The sequence below is a fragment of the Pavona decussata genome, unplaced genomic scaffold (assembly GCF_977016875.1).
Source record: "Pavona decussata unplaced genomic scaffold, jaPavDecu1.1 SCAFFOLD_261, whole genome shotgun sequence".
NCBI classification, from domain to species: Eukaryota; Metazoa; Cnidaria; class Anthozoa; order Scleractinia; family Agariciidae; genus Pavona; species Pavona decussata.
The window spans coordinates 765,090-781,179 of NW_028145664.1; the positions used below are offsets into that span (position 1 = coordinate 765,090).

Here is a 16,090-nt window from a genome sequence, read left to right on the forward strand (position 1 = left end):
CATTCCTGGAATAGCGTGTGTCAAGAGAGGTCATAACAATGATGCTTTTGTGAACGTTGGAAATTAGCATACTAGAAAAACATTTAAAACGTTTCATCGGGTTTTAAAACCAGCCACGTGATGTTTTATCAAGCATTTAATAGGTCAATTAGGCTTACGAATTATTAATGGATTTTTGAAAGCTAGGTGAGTAGCCAGGGTTTGATTATCGTTTTCTTATCCGACTTTTATTGGCTGTTGCAGCCTCCTTGCGAGTTTGTTACGGTTTTAAAATACACCGTGCACACTGTGTTTCATTGATTGATTGATTCTTTTCCCTCCTCTTTCCTGTCAATACACGCAATCTAAAAATTCAAACGATTTTTCCGATAACAATTACTGTTTCTTCTCGCAATTAGCTGTGTTATGTTTGCTTATTAGGGCTCCCATAACAAAAGAGGTAAACGACAGTAGGATTCGTCAGCCACTTTAGGAGACTTTTGGTTATATAAACAGGAAGTGACTTTCATTTTTTTACAACAAAGCAATATCTTTACTGGAAGTAAACGAGAAAAAACGCTTCGTATGATTAAATGCGACTTTCATCATAACAACATTAGCACAAGAGATTTTCGGCTAAATAACAATTGAATCAAAGTGCTAATATTTGCTTCCCAAATCTCCCTTGCTAGATTCTTTATCGTACGTAACACTGAAGCAAGTAAAGTATCAGTACTAACTGCTAAAATATTATAAAAATTGAGCTATCAGAAGGACTAAAGGGACTGGAATTGCGTCAGATCGATAAATATGGATACGTACAAGAGCCGAAAAATAACGTCGCTCCTATGAACTGAAAGTCCCTACGTGAGAGGCACACTTGAGTAGTTTGAATCAATGTAAAATGGTGCTTTCTCTCATTCTTTCTTTATTGGCAATTGTCTGCAAATACTTGTTTGTTTGGTCTTTCTTTCTTTCTTTCTTTCTTTCTTTCTTTCTTTCTTTCTTTCTTTCTTTCTTTCTTTCTTTCTTTTCTTTGTACCCAAACAAGCTATGGGAAGGAGTTATTACACCAGCTGCTATAGAAGTTTACAAACATGATAATGTTAAGTATATGACACTAAAACGTCGAGGGTATAATGCGTCCCAAAATATTCTCTTTTAGAGCAATAAATAGACTGTTTTCAAACCTCTATTTCCCCATGTAATTGTCAATATCGTATGTTTGAATCGAACTGCCGGTAGCTTATTTGATAATGGCGAGCGCAATGTGGCGAGTGCACCAAAACTAACCAGGGGCTGGCAGGAGAGGGAGAAAAAGACGTCTCATTCCTTCTCTCCCCGACGCTAAAGAAACTGACGAGGGCTCCCAGGTTGCGCTCGCTATTAAAAACTTACATGGCGGCAGTTTCGATCGAAATGTGCTATCTCAAAAAAGCACACAATGAAGGCATTGCAAAGAGTCTAATTAGTAAATGAACATATCAGACGTGAATGAACGCAATATTTTTGCCGTGTTCTCTGGAAAGTAGTCTTCTACGATCCGCAATCAATTGAATTTTAAGAATGTTTTAAAAACGTCGAAAAGCAGGAAACTTTTATTGTGTTTTTAAATAACATTCACAATGAAATTTCTGAGAGTTTAACCAGTCAAAATTAGATGGAATGAATTACAGTAAGCATTAAAAAGTCAGACTTAATATTGTACTTAAAATTGTTTTAAGATGATTTTTGAAACAAACCACATGGTATATTTAAACTATGATAAATATCAAAAGATTCCGCTGATAGTACCCCGTAACATTCACGATGAAATTTCTGAGAATTTTGCCAGTCAAAATTAAATGGAATAAATTACAGTAAACATTGAAAAGTCAGATTAAATATTGTACTTAAAATTGTTTTAAGATGATTTTTGAACAAACCGCATGGTATATTTAAACTATGATAAATATCGAAAGAGTCCGCTGATAGCACCCCCTACCCCCTGACCCCCCCCCCCCCCCCCCTTATCCTCCTTCTTCAGCCTCCGAGCGAGTTCTTCGGTCTTGATTAAGAGAGACAACTTATTATTGTTTTACTCTAGGTATAACGAATAACTATTATCTAGGCATTGTGTTGCCAGAACACTCAGCCTCACAAACAAAATTGATTAAAAGAAATATAGCTTTGCAGTAATGACCACTCGTTAGTTTTCCGCCTAACTCATGATCCAAGCTCTCCTACAAATCACCATACAATTCTCACAGCTGACGGAAAGTTCTGCTGTGGTACAGCCCCAGTATATTCACTGTGTTTTAATAACTAACATGACTGTAAAAACTTTACTGGTCTTACGCGCAAATAAAATTATATCCAACAACTTACAGATATCTCAAGGACTTTAGATTTGCAAATGTCTTGTTAGGTAGTTCTGAAATTTTGTTCTCTGACAATTTCCTATGAGGAAAGAAATTGGATCAATTAAATCTAAATTTTTTTTGTTGTCGAAGCCAGTAACTTTACGAGGAGATACTTTGGAGTTTCTCTCTTCTTCACACAAACAAAAGCGAAATTTGACCGCGCGAAATTCGGACAAACCCGTTTTAAAACTAGTTAGGGGTAAAGGAATCAAGAAAGTTATCATCTGCTGGTTGCCATGGAAACGGGGTTTACCAGTTGTAACAGTGTTTTTGGCAAAGCACAAGGACTCAGGTACTCGAAACTGTGTTTGAACCCAGATATTTTAACAAGGCTGAAAGAAGCAGAACATCAAGAAAAATATATATCACTACCAGCCAAAACTGAAGAAATGGTTCAAAACAAAAAAATTTAGTGGACGGGTCGGCCATGCTGCTTACTCCTCCGCTTCGCGCATGCTTGATTTTTACTGGCATTTAGTCTTAATAACTTTAGGCGCATTAAAGATCCACTTTCTGGCTTGCATATTGGCAACTCCTCATAGTGCTTTCAATTGACGGTAAAGCTCCACTCCTTCGTCGTCGTTTCCAGCACTGTCAATAGAATCGTCGACATATCCTTTTTTTATATTTTGTCACACTGTAAACCACATATTCTCCCCTCCCAAAACAAAAGGTTTTAGTTTTTCGGTGATCAAAATTTTTAGCAGGCATTTTGCCGTCAGAACCTTTGGGTTTTCCTGTTTCATGTTGTTTATTACTAGAATTTGTCATAATAGTAAAAAAATTTATTTAATATCTTTCTTGTTGTCAAATTGTTTAAAATTGACTGCGAAGTAACGAAATTAAATGAAATTTTAATTTTTTAGTTTTGTTTTGAGTTGAACAAGTATCTTGCATCACACATTATATTCACTACAGTAAGCTTTCCTTGAACTTTCTGATGGGGCGTATACATCCTCGACGAATCTTTTCTTACGTCTCCAAGCGAATGGTGTGAACGCCATACATGTTAGGTGATTAGGAGGCCATGTTAGCTGTTACACACATTTGGCAAGCTGTTACTTATCAAAATGCGGCGATATTAGTGAAGCAGAGCTGATCTTGAGAAAAGAGCCGGTATCCGTGGCTCGCCTATCTGCCCAAATTTTATTCCCGGGATTTATTAGGAACATTTTTGCGAACGATTTGTTCTTGCAAAAATTACAGAGAGATTTAAGGCTCGACGTTTCGGAGTCATCTTGACTGCATTATCAAGAGAAAAAATCAGTTTGTGAACGCGGATATTTAAATAGGCTAGAGCTGAAAATTAACATATTAATAGATGGTTAAACAAATACTTTAGCGCGAATTGAATCAGTTTGCACGTTCAGTTCTGGTTTCAGTTTGCGTATGAATAGCATCTCATGAATGAGGCAATCAAATTTGCTGGTGCATTTCGCAAGAACGTGAAACCGTTCTAAAAAACGCTGTGGTATCTGGTCATTATGTTGAAGATGGTAGTATTGTAAATTGAAGACGACTTTCTTTTGTGTCCGTCTACGCGCTCATGCAGGTGCCCACGCGTATACCCCACATATCCTGCATCGCACAGGTTACATTTAAATTCGTATACTACACATTGTTGGTTGACAATGGAGGGTTTGGCTTCTTGCATCTTAAGATCTTCATTGAGTTTTCGACTCACAAACACAGGTTGGATGGCAGTTCCTACTTTTAAACTTAATTTACTTAGTTGCTGTTTCACAATGTTCGCTGAACCCTGATCTTTAAACGGCAGGATGACTCTAACGGTGTTCGCTTTCTCTTGTGACGATGGATAGGGCTGTGGATCAGATACCTTAGTATCGATAACCTTTTTGATGGCCGTGTCAATTAAGTGTTGTGGGTATTTAAGCTTACTGAACACTTCTCTGAGCCGGTCGCATTCTTCGTGGAAATGTGACCAATCAGAAGATAATCGGTAGGCCCGGTCTAGCATGGTGTTAATTAGGCTCCGTTTATAACGATCATCTACGTGGCTCTGGTAATGAAGTAGAAGGCCTGTATTGGTGGGCTTGATGTAAACCTTGGTTTCGATCTTGGGAGCTCGATTAAGTAATTCCACGCCAAGAAAGGGAAGCGACCCGTCATGTTCGGTCTCCATAGTGAATTTCACGAAAGAGAAAGAGAACCAGCTCTTTCAGTTTGACGGGTCGTTGTATGAGCAGATTGACGGAGTAGCAATGGGTTCTCCTCTTGGCCCATTGCTTGCAAATGTTTTCATGTGCTCCATCGAGGAAACTCTGCAACAGGATGGCTTGCTACCCCCGTTCTACCGGAGGTATGTGGATGACACTCTTACCTTAATGCCCGATAGAGTAACCGCTGATCACTTCTTACGCACGCTCAACCATTGCCATTCTTCCGTGAAATTCACTATGGAGACCGAACATGACGGGTCGCTTCCCTTTCTTGGCGTGGAATTACTTAATCGAGCTCCCAAGATCGAAACCAAGGTTTACATCAAGCCCACCAATACAGGCCTTCTACTTCATTACCAGAGCCACGTAGATGATCGTTATAAACGGAGCCTAATTAACACCATGCTAGACCGGGCCTACCGATTATCTTCTGATTGGTCACATTTCCACGAAGAATGCGACCGGCTCAGAGAAGTGTTCAGTAAGCTTAAATACCCACAACACTTAATTGACACGGCCATCAAAAAGGTTATCGACACTAAGGTATCTGATCCACAGCCCTATCCATCGTCACAAAAGAAAGCGAACACCGTTAGAGTCATCCTACCGCTTAAAGATCAGAGTTCAGCGAACATTGTGAAACAGCAACTAAGTAAATTAAGTTTAAAAGTAGGAACTGCCATCCAACCTGTGTTTGTGAGTCGAAAACTCAATGAAGATCTTAAGATGCAAGAAGCCAAGCCCTCCATTGTCAACCAACAATGTGTAGTATACGAATTTAAATGTAACCTGTGCGATGCAGGATATGTGGGGTATACGCGTGGGCACCTGCATGAGCGCGTAGACGGACACAAAAGAAAGTCGACTTCGATTTACAAACACTACCATCTTCAACATAATGACCAGATACCACAGCGTTTTTTAGAACGGTTTCACGTTCTTGCGAAATGCACCAGCAAATTTGATTGCCTCATTCATGAGATGCTATTCATACGCAAACTGAAACCAGAACTGAACGTGCAAACTGATTCAATTCGCGCTAAAGTATTTGTTTAACCATCCATTAATATGTTAATTTTCAGCTCTAGCCTATTTAAATATCCGCGTTCACAAACTGATTTTTTTCTCTCTGATTAAAAACTTCAAATATCAGTGGTATGATTAGCTAATATGAAACTTTCTTAATTTTAATTTAGACAGTCATTATTTTTTACTTAACTTATTACACATTAATTATTGGTATATCTTTAAATTATATTCTGTAAATATATACTAATCAACTGCACTACCCGCCTAGATTAGCCTATGCTATTTGCGGGCTAGTGCATTCTTGCCTTACCTTCGTGAAAAATGTGCTTTAATAAATTGAATTGAATTGAATTGAATTGAATGCAGATAGCTAGGTATCTAGATGCAGCACAAAATCATTGACGTAAGTTCTCTCATCCATAGAATAGGATAAACACAGATTGCGTTAAATATTACAAGTAATACACCTTTTGCTGTTCATTACGAGAAAATACGCATTTATTTGCGTAAAATGGCAACCAATTGCGCGAAGATCCATTCATTAGCGCCAAAACACAAACATTTGCGCTTAACTCAGATTCAATAACGATTTTTGCATTTTTATCAACATTCAAAAACACTTTTGGGCATTCTTATGCGTCATTCGACATACAAAAGAGAAAAATATACTTTCATTTGCGCTAATATTCAAGTCATTAACACCATCTTGAAAGTCAATAGAGGTAATAGACAAACATTAAAGTGCATAAACCATTTATTAACATTTTTATCACACTGTTTGAAATTCAGTAGCATTCCTGGACAGCATTAGTGCAGCAAATGACAAATATTAATGCGCTTGTTCGAACAATTTATCGTTCTTTAGATTTAAAATACAAAAATCGATTTATGGTGTGGCCTCAATAATTAGCAATAACACTAGGCAACACATACATGTGCGGTTCTGGTCCCGATGTTTACAGCACGTTTAATTTAATCCACTCACGAAAACTTATCATACCATCTTGCTATCATTTTCATACACTCTCCACTGGTTTATATACCAATTTCAGGTCACGCAGGATGACTTTAAAAAATTTGGTACCCGTAATAACAATAACGACAATGAGGACTCTAAATGTTATCTCAACAACCAAAGGAGGAGGAAACTGGACTGTCAGAATTGGTACGGGGACAAGGAATCAAAGCGTTCTATGGCTTCGAAATACAGTTTATAGCCTTAAAGTTGCAAACAAGAAAGTTACCCACTTCCTCTAAAAACCAAATGTCATACAACTTGTTTGTAACCACGACAATGCGCAGTTCTTAAAGTATCCCTTTCAGTCCCTCATCGCCCTAGGACATCCATCTGGAATGCTGAGAATGCACGAAGTATATGGTATAAGAACGCATTTGTATTGACAAAGAGCCAAATAAAACGTTCCTCTTTGTGGTAATTACAGCCATCGAAGGAAAACCAGGGAAGAGAAAATGCCCTCTGGCAAATTCTGCAGCTGGTTATTCTCTAAATATCTGCAATTTAACAAAGTTTGGATGTTAGTTAATAGTCCCTACTGCTCAATCATCTTGCTTAGATTTGTAATCTGTGTCAGGCTCACACCTTATAATGTTTATTTGAGAACTACGTAGAAAGAACTTTACGCTACTAACAACCCTCAACATTACACTTTAACACAATAATGATATTATCTCTTTTTAAATGATTATTAATAGAGCTATAAAACATCAAAAAGGCATCACTTTATTGAGTTCGAGGCCTGGAGCCAAGTTTACATGATTCTTCCAGTAAAATTGTTTTGCCGACCAAGACTTAGTACTGATTTTTGATAAACGAACATGAAGACCATGTTATAGCTAACGCGCGTTTGTGTAGGGTCAGCAAACAATTTTGTTATTTGACGTCCAATCTTCGTAGGAAAAGTTTCACTCGCTTTTATACCTGACTTTTGGCCATTAAAGGGGAAGTATCACGAAAATTTGATGTCATTCCAAAACCCAAAAATGTTTGACAACAAAAACAAAAAAAATAGTTGTCTAGTTTTGTTATAAATTATCACCCCATGCGAGAAAACTGTTGATTAGTGCCTATGTCCAGAGACAGAGTAGGTCGGAATGGATTGAGACTTGAAAAATGTTAGGCTAATGTTTTTCAAGTTCTTATATTTTTGTTTCCAAAATGCGCTAGAACAAATCACGAGTCGTTCCTGTCAAGAATTGAGTTGATTTTTCTCCTCTCATTGTTATTTTGTAGCAAAGTGAAGGTCTTATTTCACCATTTTTAACAAAAGAGGTCAAAAACCCAATGATACTTCCCCTTTAAGGTGAATCACGGATGAGATCTCTTTTGCAAATTATACATTAGCAAAAACTACAGGCGACGGCTAGCACGCCGACTTTGGAGCGGATTATCTGACACACTTCACAGCGGCCAGACCTGCTCCTGTCTTTCACTAGAAATTGACGCTAGAGCCAGGTAGTAAGGCTTCCTCCATTCCACTTGACACGTGTCTTCTTATTGTTTCATTGATTTACACTGTAGAATTTCCTTTCTTTACAGCAAGTCACTGGGAAAAAAAACAATTAACTGTGGAGGTTCTGGTGATCCAAGTTTTTGTTTTGCTTGAGTTAAGATGTTACTATCATACACCCTACAATATATATTTTTTCTTGTTCAATTCTCTTCCTTATCGTGATAAGTTGAGAGGCGATGTTAATTTGCAACACTTTGCTCTTCAACTTTGCGGTTAAGGAAATTTCTACAAAAACCAACAGCCAGACAGTAATCGGCCAAAAAACACCTTCAAAACGGTAACGCGGTTGACACCATACCTTCAAGAAAATCCCCCAAAAACGCGTCTCACAAAAACTAACTTTGCACACGAAAATTCAAAATGTTTCTAAGCGCGCGAGCGCTCTAGTTTGTTTACCGTCTTCTTAATATTCCCCCTTACCACTCTGGAAGGTAGTCCTAGTGACGCTCTAAATAACTGATTAGCTATTAATTCCAATGAGAATCTGTTTGTTAATTGGTCTTACGACGGTCTTCACTCCACACGCAACTTTAGCTGCACGGGTGTGGCCATCACTTGAACAATTCGCCCTAATGGCCAACGTGCTCTTGGAGCCTCTGGCAGAATCACAAGAACAACATCTCCAAATTTTAAGTCTCGAAATTCGTTTTGGTTGGCTGTTGAGGGCAGGAATACATTCTTTGAGCCATCTCCTCCACACTCGTGGAATAATGCCCTGAACCTTTCTCCATTTTTTGACGCAAGTGAAAAGTAGTGGTTTCAACAGACTCAGGGGCAAATTTTCCTCCTATTTGTCCATGCAAGAAATAGTTAGGGGTCAATGGAACATCGTCTCGCGGATCTGAACTCTTATAAGTCAACGGGCGGGAATTAAGTAATGACTCCAACCCTGTAAACATCGTGATCAGCTATTCATCGGTCACATCTCGGTGTCCTACAACGGCATAAATGGATTTCTTATCTGCTTGCACCATTACTTCGTGGGCTCCTCCAAAATGTGGGACAGCTGGTGGATTGAATCTCCATGTTTTTCCAAGTTCAACTGTCTTGTTTCGAAGTTGTTGTCGGTCTAATTGGCCGACTAGTTCCTTTAATTCGCCCACTTAACCTACGAAATTCGTGCCGCTGTCGCACTTCACTTCCTTAAGAACTCCACGCCGACTGGTGACGGCATTGTTCTGACATTCGCACCGGATATAGACAGCCGCATTATAAGCTTGCTGAGAGGCCTCAACAAATATCACGATGTGCTTCGAATTTACAGTTTCTGGAATTCGCAGGTATCGGGGAATCTTCACACCAGACTTTTTAAAGTGCATATGGCACGAACTTTTTTTTCTGTTTCTTGTAGTTCAACATCTCTAAAAAAACTACAGAAGAAGATTATTTACGTCGCTTATCGAGTGTGAGTGTTATAAGACAATAAACGGACTTAATAGACAAGATCCCTCAGAATTTTTTACGTTTGCACATGATTTTCGGCCCTTGAGAACAAATCACCGTTTTAAACTTAAGTTTGCATCTGCAACTTTGAATAGTTTTAAACATTCCTTTTTTATACGCATAATCGATAAGTGGAATAATCTGCCGAAGGAAATTGCTGAGGCGGAAGATTTGACAACATTTAAGAACAGACTGAGATGTCATCTTGCAAATTTTTCTAGTGAACACTAAGTTCTTCTATTGTCTGATGCGCTATATATTTTATGTTAAGTATTTTAAACAGTTGTAAATAATTAATGTTTTAATTTATTTGCTTATCAGGAGATAAACTAGAAAGGGAAAATCTCATTTATCTCCGTTTCACTTGAATTTGTGAATAAACGGCTATTATTATTATTATTATTATTATTATTATTATTATTATTATTATTATTATTATTATTATTATTATTATTATTATTGTCATTGACAAAGCTTTCAATGGTGATTGGTTTAACAAGACCCATGAACTGAACCTGTCCAGAGACCAGCTAATTGAACTACTCAACGCAGCCACTAAGAACCAACTCTTTCAGTTCAACGGAAATCTCTATGAGCAGACAGATGGTGTCGCAATGGGATCGCCTCTTGGTCCTCTTCTCGCCAACGTGTTTATGTGCTCCATTGAAGATAAACTCGATCAAGATGGCAAATTGCCCTCCCATTATCGACGATATGTGGATGACACCTTCACCATCATGCCTGATATAGCATCAGCCGGAATTTTTCTTGACGCCCTAAACCACTGCCACCCTCAGCAAAGTTTACTATGGAGGTGGAAAGGAATGCCTCACTTCCCTTCATCGGTGTTGAACTGTTAAAATTTGCTCCCAGAATCAAGACCAAGGTCTCCGTAAAACCAACCAATACGGGCCTCTTACTCGACTATCAGAGCCACGTGGATAATCGGTACAAGCGCAGTCTAATCACCACCATGTTAGATCGAGCTTACTGCATATCTTCCGACTGGTCGTACTTCTCACAAGAATGCGATCGACTAGAGACGGTATTCTTAAAGTTTAAGTACCCGAGGCATTTATTCAATTCAGCTGTCAAGGAATTCGTAGATCTCAAAGTATCAGACCAACAGCACATTCCATCAACCGAAACATCTACACCAACCATCCGAGTTGTCATACCATTTAAAGATCAGGCCTCTGCTAATGTAGTGAAGAAACGCATTACAGACCTCAGCTCAAAAATCGACACCACAATTCAGCCTGTGTTCATCAGCAGAAAACTCAACGAAGACCTTAAAGTTCGAGAAGTCAACGGCCTGCCACTGTTGACCAACAATGTCTCGTTTATAAATTTCAATGTAACCTGTGCAATGCAGGATATGTTGATTACACTCGCGGCACCTCCACGAATGCGTTGAAGGACACAGACAAAAATCGCTGTCTATTTGTAAACACTACTTGAGCGAACATAACTCGAACGTACCTCCTTGTCTTTCAGAACAATTTCACGTGCTGGCTAAATGTTCGAACAAATTTGATTGCCTAATTAAGGAGATATTTTTCATAAGAAAACTTAAACCATCCCTAAACGTGCAAACAGACTCGATTCGCGCAAAGGTATTCACTTGAAGAACTTGCGATCCATTGTTATTATGCTAATTTGTAGAGACTGTAGAGTATAGAAATCAAATCTTCGCATTAATTTATCCACTTTGCCTTGAGAATGGTGTCACGATGACGCCGAAACGTCGGCTGTTAACTTTAATTTTCGCTTGCTTATGTCTCAAGAAATTACTATTATTATTATTACTATTATTATTATTATTATTATTATTATTATTATTATTGTTATTATTATTATTATTATTATTGTTATTATTATTATTATTATTATTGTTATTATTTTTATTATTATTATATTATTATTATTATTATTATTATTATTATTATTATTATTATTATTATTATTATTATTATTATTATTATTAAAACGGATGAAAATTTGTAAAAATCGGGTTTTTTAGTCCAAAATCCCGCTAGTTTACACTGATATTTGCCCCGGGGACTGGGATCTAGTTAACCTCAATTTAAGTTGCTTATGACGTCACAACGTTAACATTTACCGCAAGGATCTCTCTGCTATCGCGAAGATCTCGCTTAAGAGTGTTATCATGCTTTCTTTTGTTCTAGGTGAGAATGTAAAGAATGCCGCGATGACACATTGGTAGACGCTCTAGCATTCCGCTCTTGCCACGAAGTAACTAGATGACATTTTAGCCACTGTTGGCTGTTATACTGCTACGCGATTTCTTTGCCGAGTGAGTCATATATTGTGTGTTTGGTTCTCAGAAAAACAGACGTTTATTTGCAATAAGTGAACGGAAACGAAAATTGCGCCATAATTATCTTTATTAGATAGTTATTAATTACAAAGTAACTAAAAGATGCGATTATCTTATCTTCAGAAGAGTTAACGAAAAGAAAAATATCAAGGCTGTGTCAAAGAAAATGGACAAATACATCAAAATCCATTGCAAAAGAAGGAGGGTTTTCTTAGCAGTTATGAGAATCTCGGTACTTTGCTTCAAATATCGAACCAGATAAGGAGATTCTGGCTCCTTTATCTTTATTTCATTCTTTCTTTGTTGCTAAACTTTGGGCTGCAGCCTTTGCCCATCGATCTATTTTACCCTTAATGCGATTTCATTGAAATAAAAGTACACTAATTTATTCCAATATTTGCTTTAAAATATAAATTTAATTGATAAGTTCTTCCCTGATAGTGAAGTGGCAGAAATTATATAGATATAATAGAGTTTAGGAAAACGTTATACATAGAATGTATGAAGCGCAAGTGGCAAACCAAGATAACGTCCTTGGTAAGGTAGCACAATATCAATCAGTATTAACTCAAAACGTTTTTTGCGTGCGTGTTTTTGGTATTATTTTTTTATGTCCGAGAATGGTGGGCGAGCTCGTATTTCTGGCAACGACCTCAATTTCTTCAAAATACCTCAAGAAATGTCAAAAATGCAACCATAAATCATAAATTTAGCTAACCTTTTTCAGGAATACCTGATAGTCTGTGGCATATCTCCACATCATGGATCAATTACACAGAAAGTCGTAATTAAGGATTTAGAGAAGACGGTGGATTAAAAATGATAGCCAATCCCTTAATTGCGCTTTGAAAGCCAAATGGGTGCTGAAGTACCTTGATGACAACAACCAAACAAAATAAACACTTTTTTTATTATTTTACGAAGAAAAATGGCAGCAAATTAATTCTGACTGGTAACTTAAACCAAGCTGATGTAGCTGGTCTGAATATTCAAGATATTTTCAATAAAGAGGTATTAATAATTGAAATTTGGTCAAATCTAAATTACGAATAAAACCCAACATACATTGGAAATTCACCGATTTAGTACAATTCCCTTAAAAGGATTGCTTATCAATCTGTCTGTTATCGAAATTGGTCCCGTGTGGGAGTTAGTCAGGTCAAAGACATTTAAGATCATACGTCCAATTTTTCAGGTTATGAAAAATTCCATAAACCAACCGTCTTGTGGCTAAAAGCTATTATCATCTTCAAACTTTTAAGTCTATCTTCAACACCAGCTAAAAGCCAGAGAAAATGGATAGCTGACTGCGGAATTTACGAAAATTCGATAAAATGGGATGAGTCATATATTCTGCCCTTTTATTGCACTGGAGAAACTAAACTTTTAACTCTCCAATTTAAACTCCTTCACAGAAGAATTGCCACGCAAAACGGACGCCTGTACGTTCTGTGAACAAAACACAGAAACCCTGATCCATCTCTTCTGGGAATGTGGTTTTGTTCAAAAATTTTGGCAAAACGTACAATACTGGTTGATACAGCATCTGGTTAAGCCTCAAGACTTTTCTTTGACCCCACCTACCTGTCTGGCTTTAGTCGATAATACTGAGGATATACTTTTACATCATGCACTCCCAATTGGCAGATATCACATTTACTGAATTATTCATCCAAAATTAAGAAAACCTTGCCGAATTTACCTGCTTTTTCGCAAACCTTCTTAAAGTGCCGAGAAATCGAAAAATGTTTTGCTTACAAGACGAACGCTGTTAAGAAATATATGTACAACTTGAAATGGAACTGTTTCAAATGAACTGTGTCTTCAATTTAGTTTTTTCTTTTTTGGATAGTCCCCTGATCGCTACTCAATCTTCGAATTTTGTTTTTTAACTCCACTCTTGTTCCAAGACTTCTGCGTTAGGAGTGCGGCCTCTCTCTTCTTTTCCCTTTCTTTTTCGTGTCCTTCTTGTTTTGTCTTTTATCCTTTGGTCCTTACTTTAATTGACACGCGTACAAATCGTAAATAAGTCGTAAGTAGTCGTAGTACTGTAATTTATGTCCTCTTAAAAATGGACCGTAAGTAGCACAAATATTTTTTTTTATAAATAGTGTAAGTATCGTACTGTACTGTAGTGTAGGTATTGTACTGCAAGTAGTATATGTAGTATCAGTTCACTTGAAGACATAGCGTTATTTCTGTATGTAGTGTGGACATTGTAAGTACTTTTAGCTTTCTAAGTATAGTAAGTATTGTTAACAATGTAGGTATTGTTATTGTGGTAAGTATTGTGAGTATTGTAACTAATGTAAGTAGTGTTCAGTATGGTAAATGACGTGTCATATAAGGCAATACAAATTGATAAAAAAAGAATTTAGAGGAAAGCTTCATATTCTAAATCGGTACTTTAAATCCCCATGGAATCAAACACTGATTTTCCCTCTTGCACCGCCCTTGTAGCACAACTGCTCGCTATACTGAACCACACACAGCTCACAATTAGCCGACAGCTAACATCCAAAACATCACTTCTTAGATCTCTTTAATTATCTTGCCAGATAATGCTTTGCATTCCCCCGCCGAAGTTGCACAACAGTTTCTTTAACAACTAACCCCTTTATTTACTTTCAATAACTATTGAATTTACAGCTGACTTGGGTTCCTGGAAAAGTAAACACTGAAGTGGCTATAAAATATGGGGTAGTTTAAAATAAGCTATAAAATTTTGAAGAACATATATAAATTACAACTTTACGAATAGCGAGAAGCGACGGCAAATGCCGGGTGTTCCTCCGCTATTCTTTTATATATCATGACTTAAAATGATGAGATTTCTTTATGATGGCCAATAGGAAAATGGTACCAGGATATTGCTGATTCAAAGAAAGAGGCACTCTTAAGGCCGATTTACACGGTACGACTTCGTCGCACGCGACAAGCTTACGACGGGCCGACGACACGAATTTTTTCGTGTAAATCAAACCTACAACTCGCTTACGACTGTTGTGTTCGTCGCAAATAAAATGTCACAGGAATTTTCAAACATGTCTCAAAATCCTACGACAATCGTAGGTATAGGCAATGTTGAATGACGAGAGTTGTGTGCGAATTTTTGCATGACGCGAGCAGCGCGCGCTCTAGAAATCGCATGCGACAGTGGTAAGCAAAAGTTGTGCCGTCTAAATCGGCCTTTAGCTTCCACAGATAATTAGCCGCATACTGATACACGTCTATGTGTGTGTGATTTGGGAAGCAGAAGTCATATAATTTTTAAAACACGAGCAGCAATGTTTAATCGGGTGCGCCTCGTAGTTTTAGACCCGATAAAGAACATGCTGCGAGTTTTTGGGACGCCTTCAAAAACATTCCTGGAAAAGCGGGTGTCAAATAGAGGTCATCACAATGATGGTACTGTGAACGTTGGAAATTAGCATACTAGAAAAACATTAAACACTGAATACTAATAAGATCTAGAAGGAGGTTTTATCGGGTTTTAAAACCACCCTCGTGATGTTTTATCGACCATTTGATAGGTCAATTAGGCTTATGAATTATTTATGAGTTTTTGAAAGCTAGGTGAGTAGCCAGGGTTTGATTATCGTTTTCTTATCCGACTTTTATTGGCTGTTGCAGCCCCCTTCAGTCGAGTTTGTAACAGTTTTAAAATGCAATGTGCACACTGTGTTTTATTGATTGACTGATCGATTGCTTGCTTGCTTGCTTGATTGATTCGTTTCCCTCCCCTTTCCTGTCAATACACGCAATTTAAAAATTCAAACGATTTTTCCGATAACAATTACTGTTTCTTCTCGCAATTAGCTGTTCTATGTTTGCTCATTAGGGCTCCCATAACAAAAGAGGTAAACGACAGTAGGATTCGTCAGCCACTTTAGGAGACTTTTGGTTATATAAACAGGAAGTGACTTTCATTTTTTTAACAACAAAGCAATATCTTTACTGGAAGTAAACGAGAAAAACGCTTCGTATGATTAAATGCGACTTTCATCATAACAACATTAGCACAAGAGATTTTCGGCTAAATAACAATTGAATCAAAATGCTAATATTTGCTTCCCAAATCTCCCTTGCTAGATTCTTCATCGCACGTAACACTGAAGCTGGTAAAGTATCAGTACTAACTGCTAAAATATTATAAAAATTGAGCTATCAGAAAGACCAAGGGGA

General features: G+C 37.5%; 2 protein-coding genes across 2 annotated transcripts in view; one reads left to right on the forward strand and one right to left on the reverse strand.

The window, feature by feature from the left end:
• The window catches only part of LOC146456089 (uncharacterized), a 201,870-nt gene that overhangs the window by 60,304 nt on the left and 125,476 nt on the right, over positions 1-16,090 (reverse strand). The gene's annotated exons all lie outside the window — the stretch shown is intronic.
• Positions 4,558-5,673, forward strand: LOC146456091 (uncharacterized). Its single transcript, XM_085093524.1, has one exon. The coding sequence runs from the start codon at positions 4,604-4,606 to the stop codon at positions 5,615-5,617; it is 1,014 nt and encodes a 337-aa protein (XP_084949650.1). The 5' UTR covers positions 4,558-4,603; the 3' UTR covers positions 5,618-5,673.

Coding starts and splice junctions, on each gene's coding strand:
- LOC146456091 (XM_085093524.1), top strand. CDS start 4,604: ATGGGTTCTCCTCTTGGCCCATTGCTTGCAAATGTTTTCATGTGCTCC.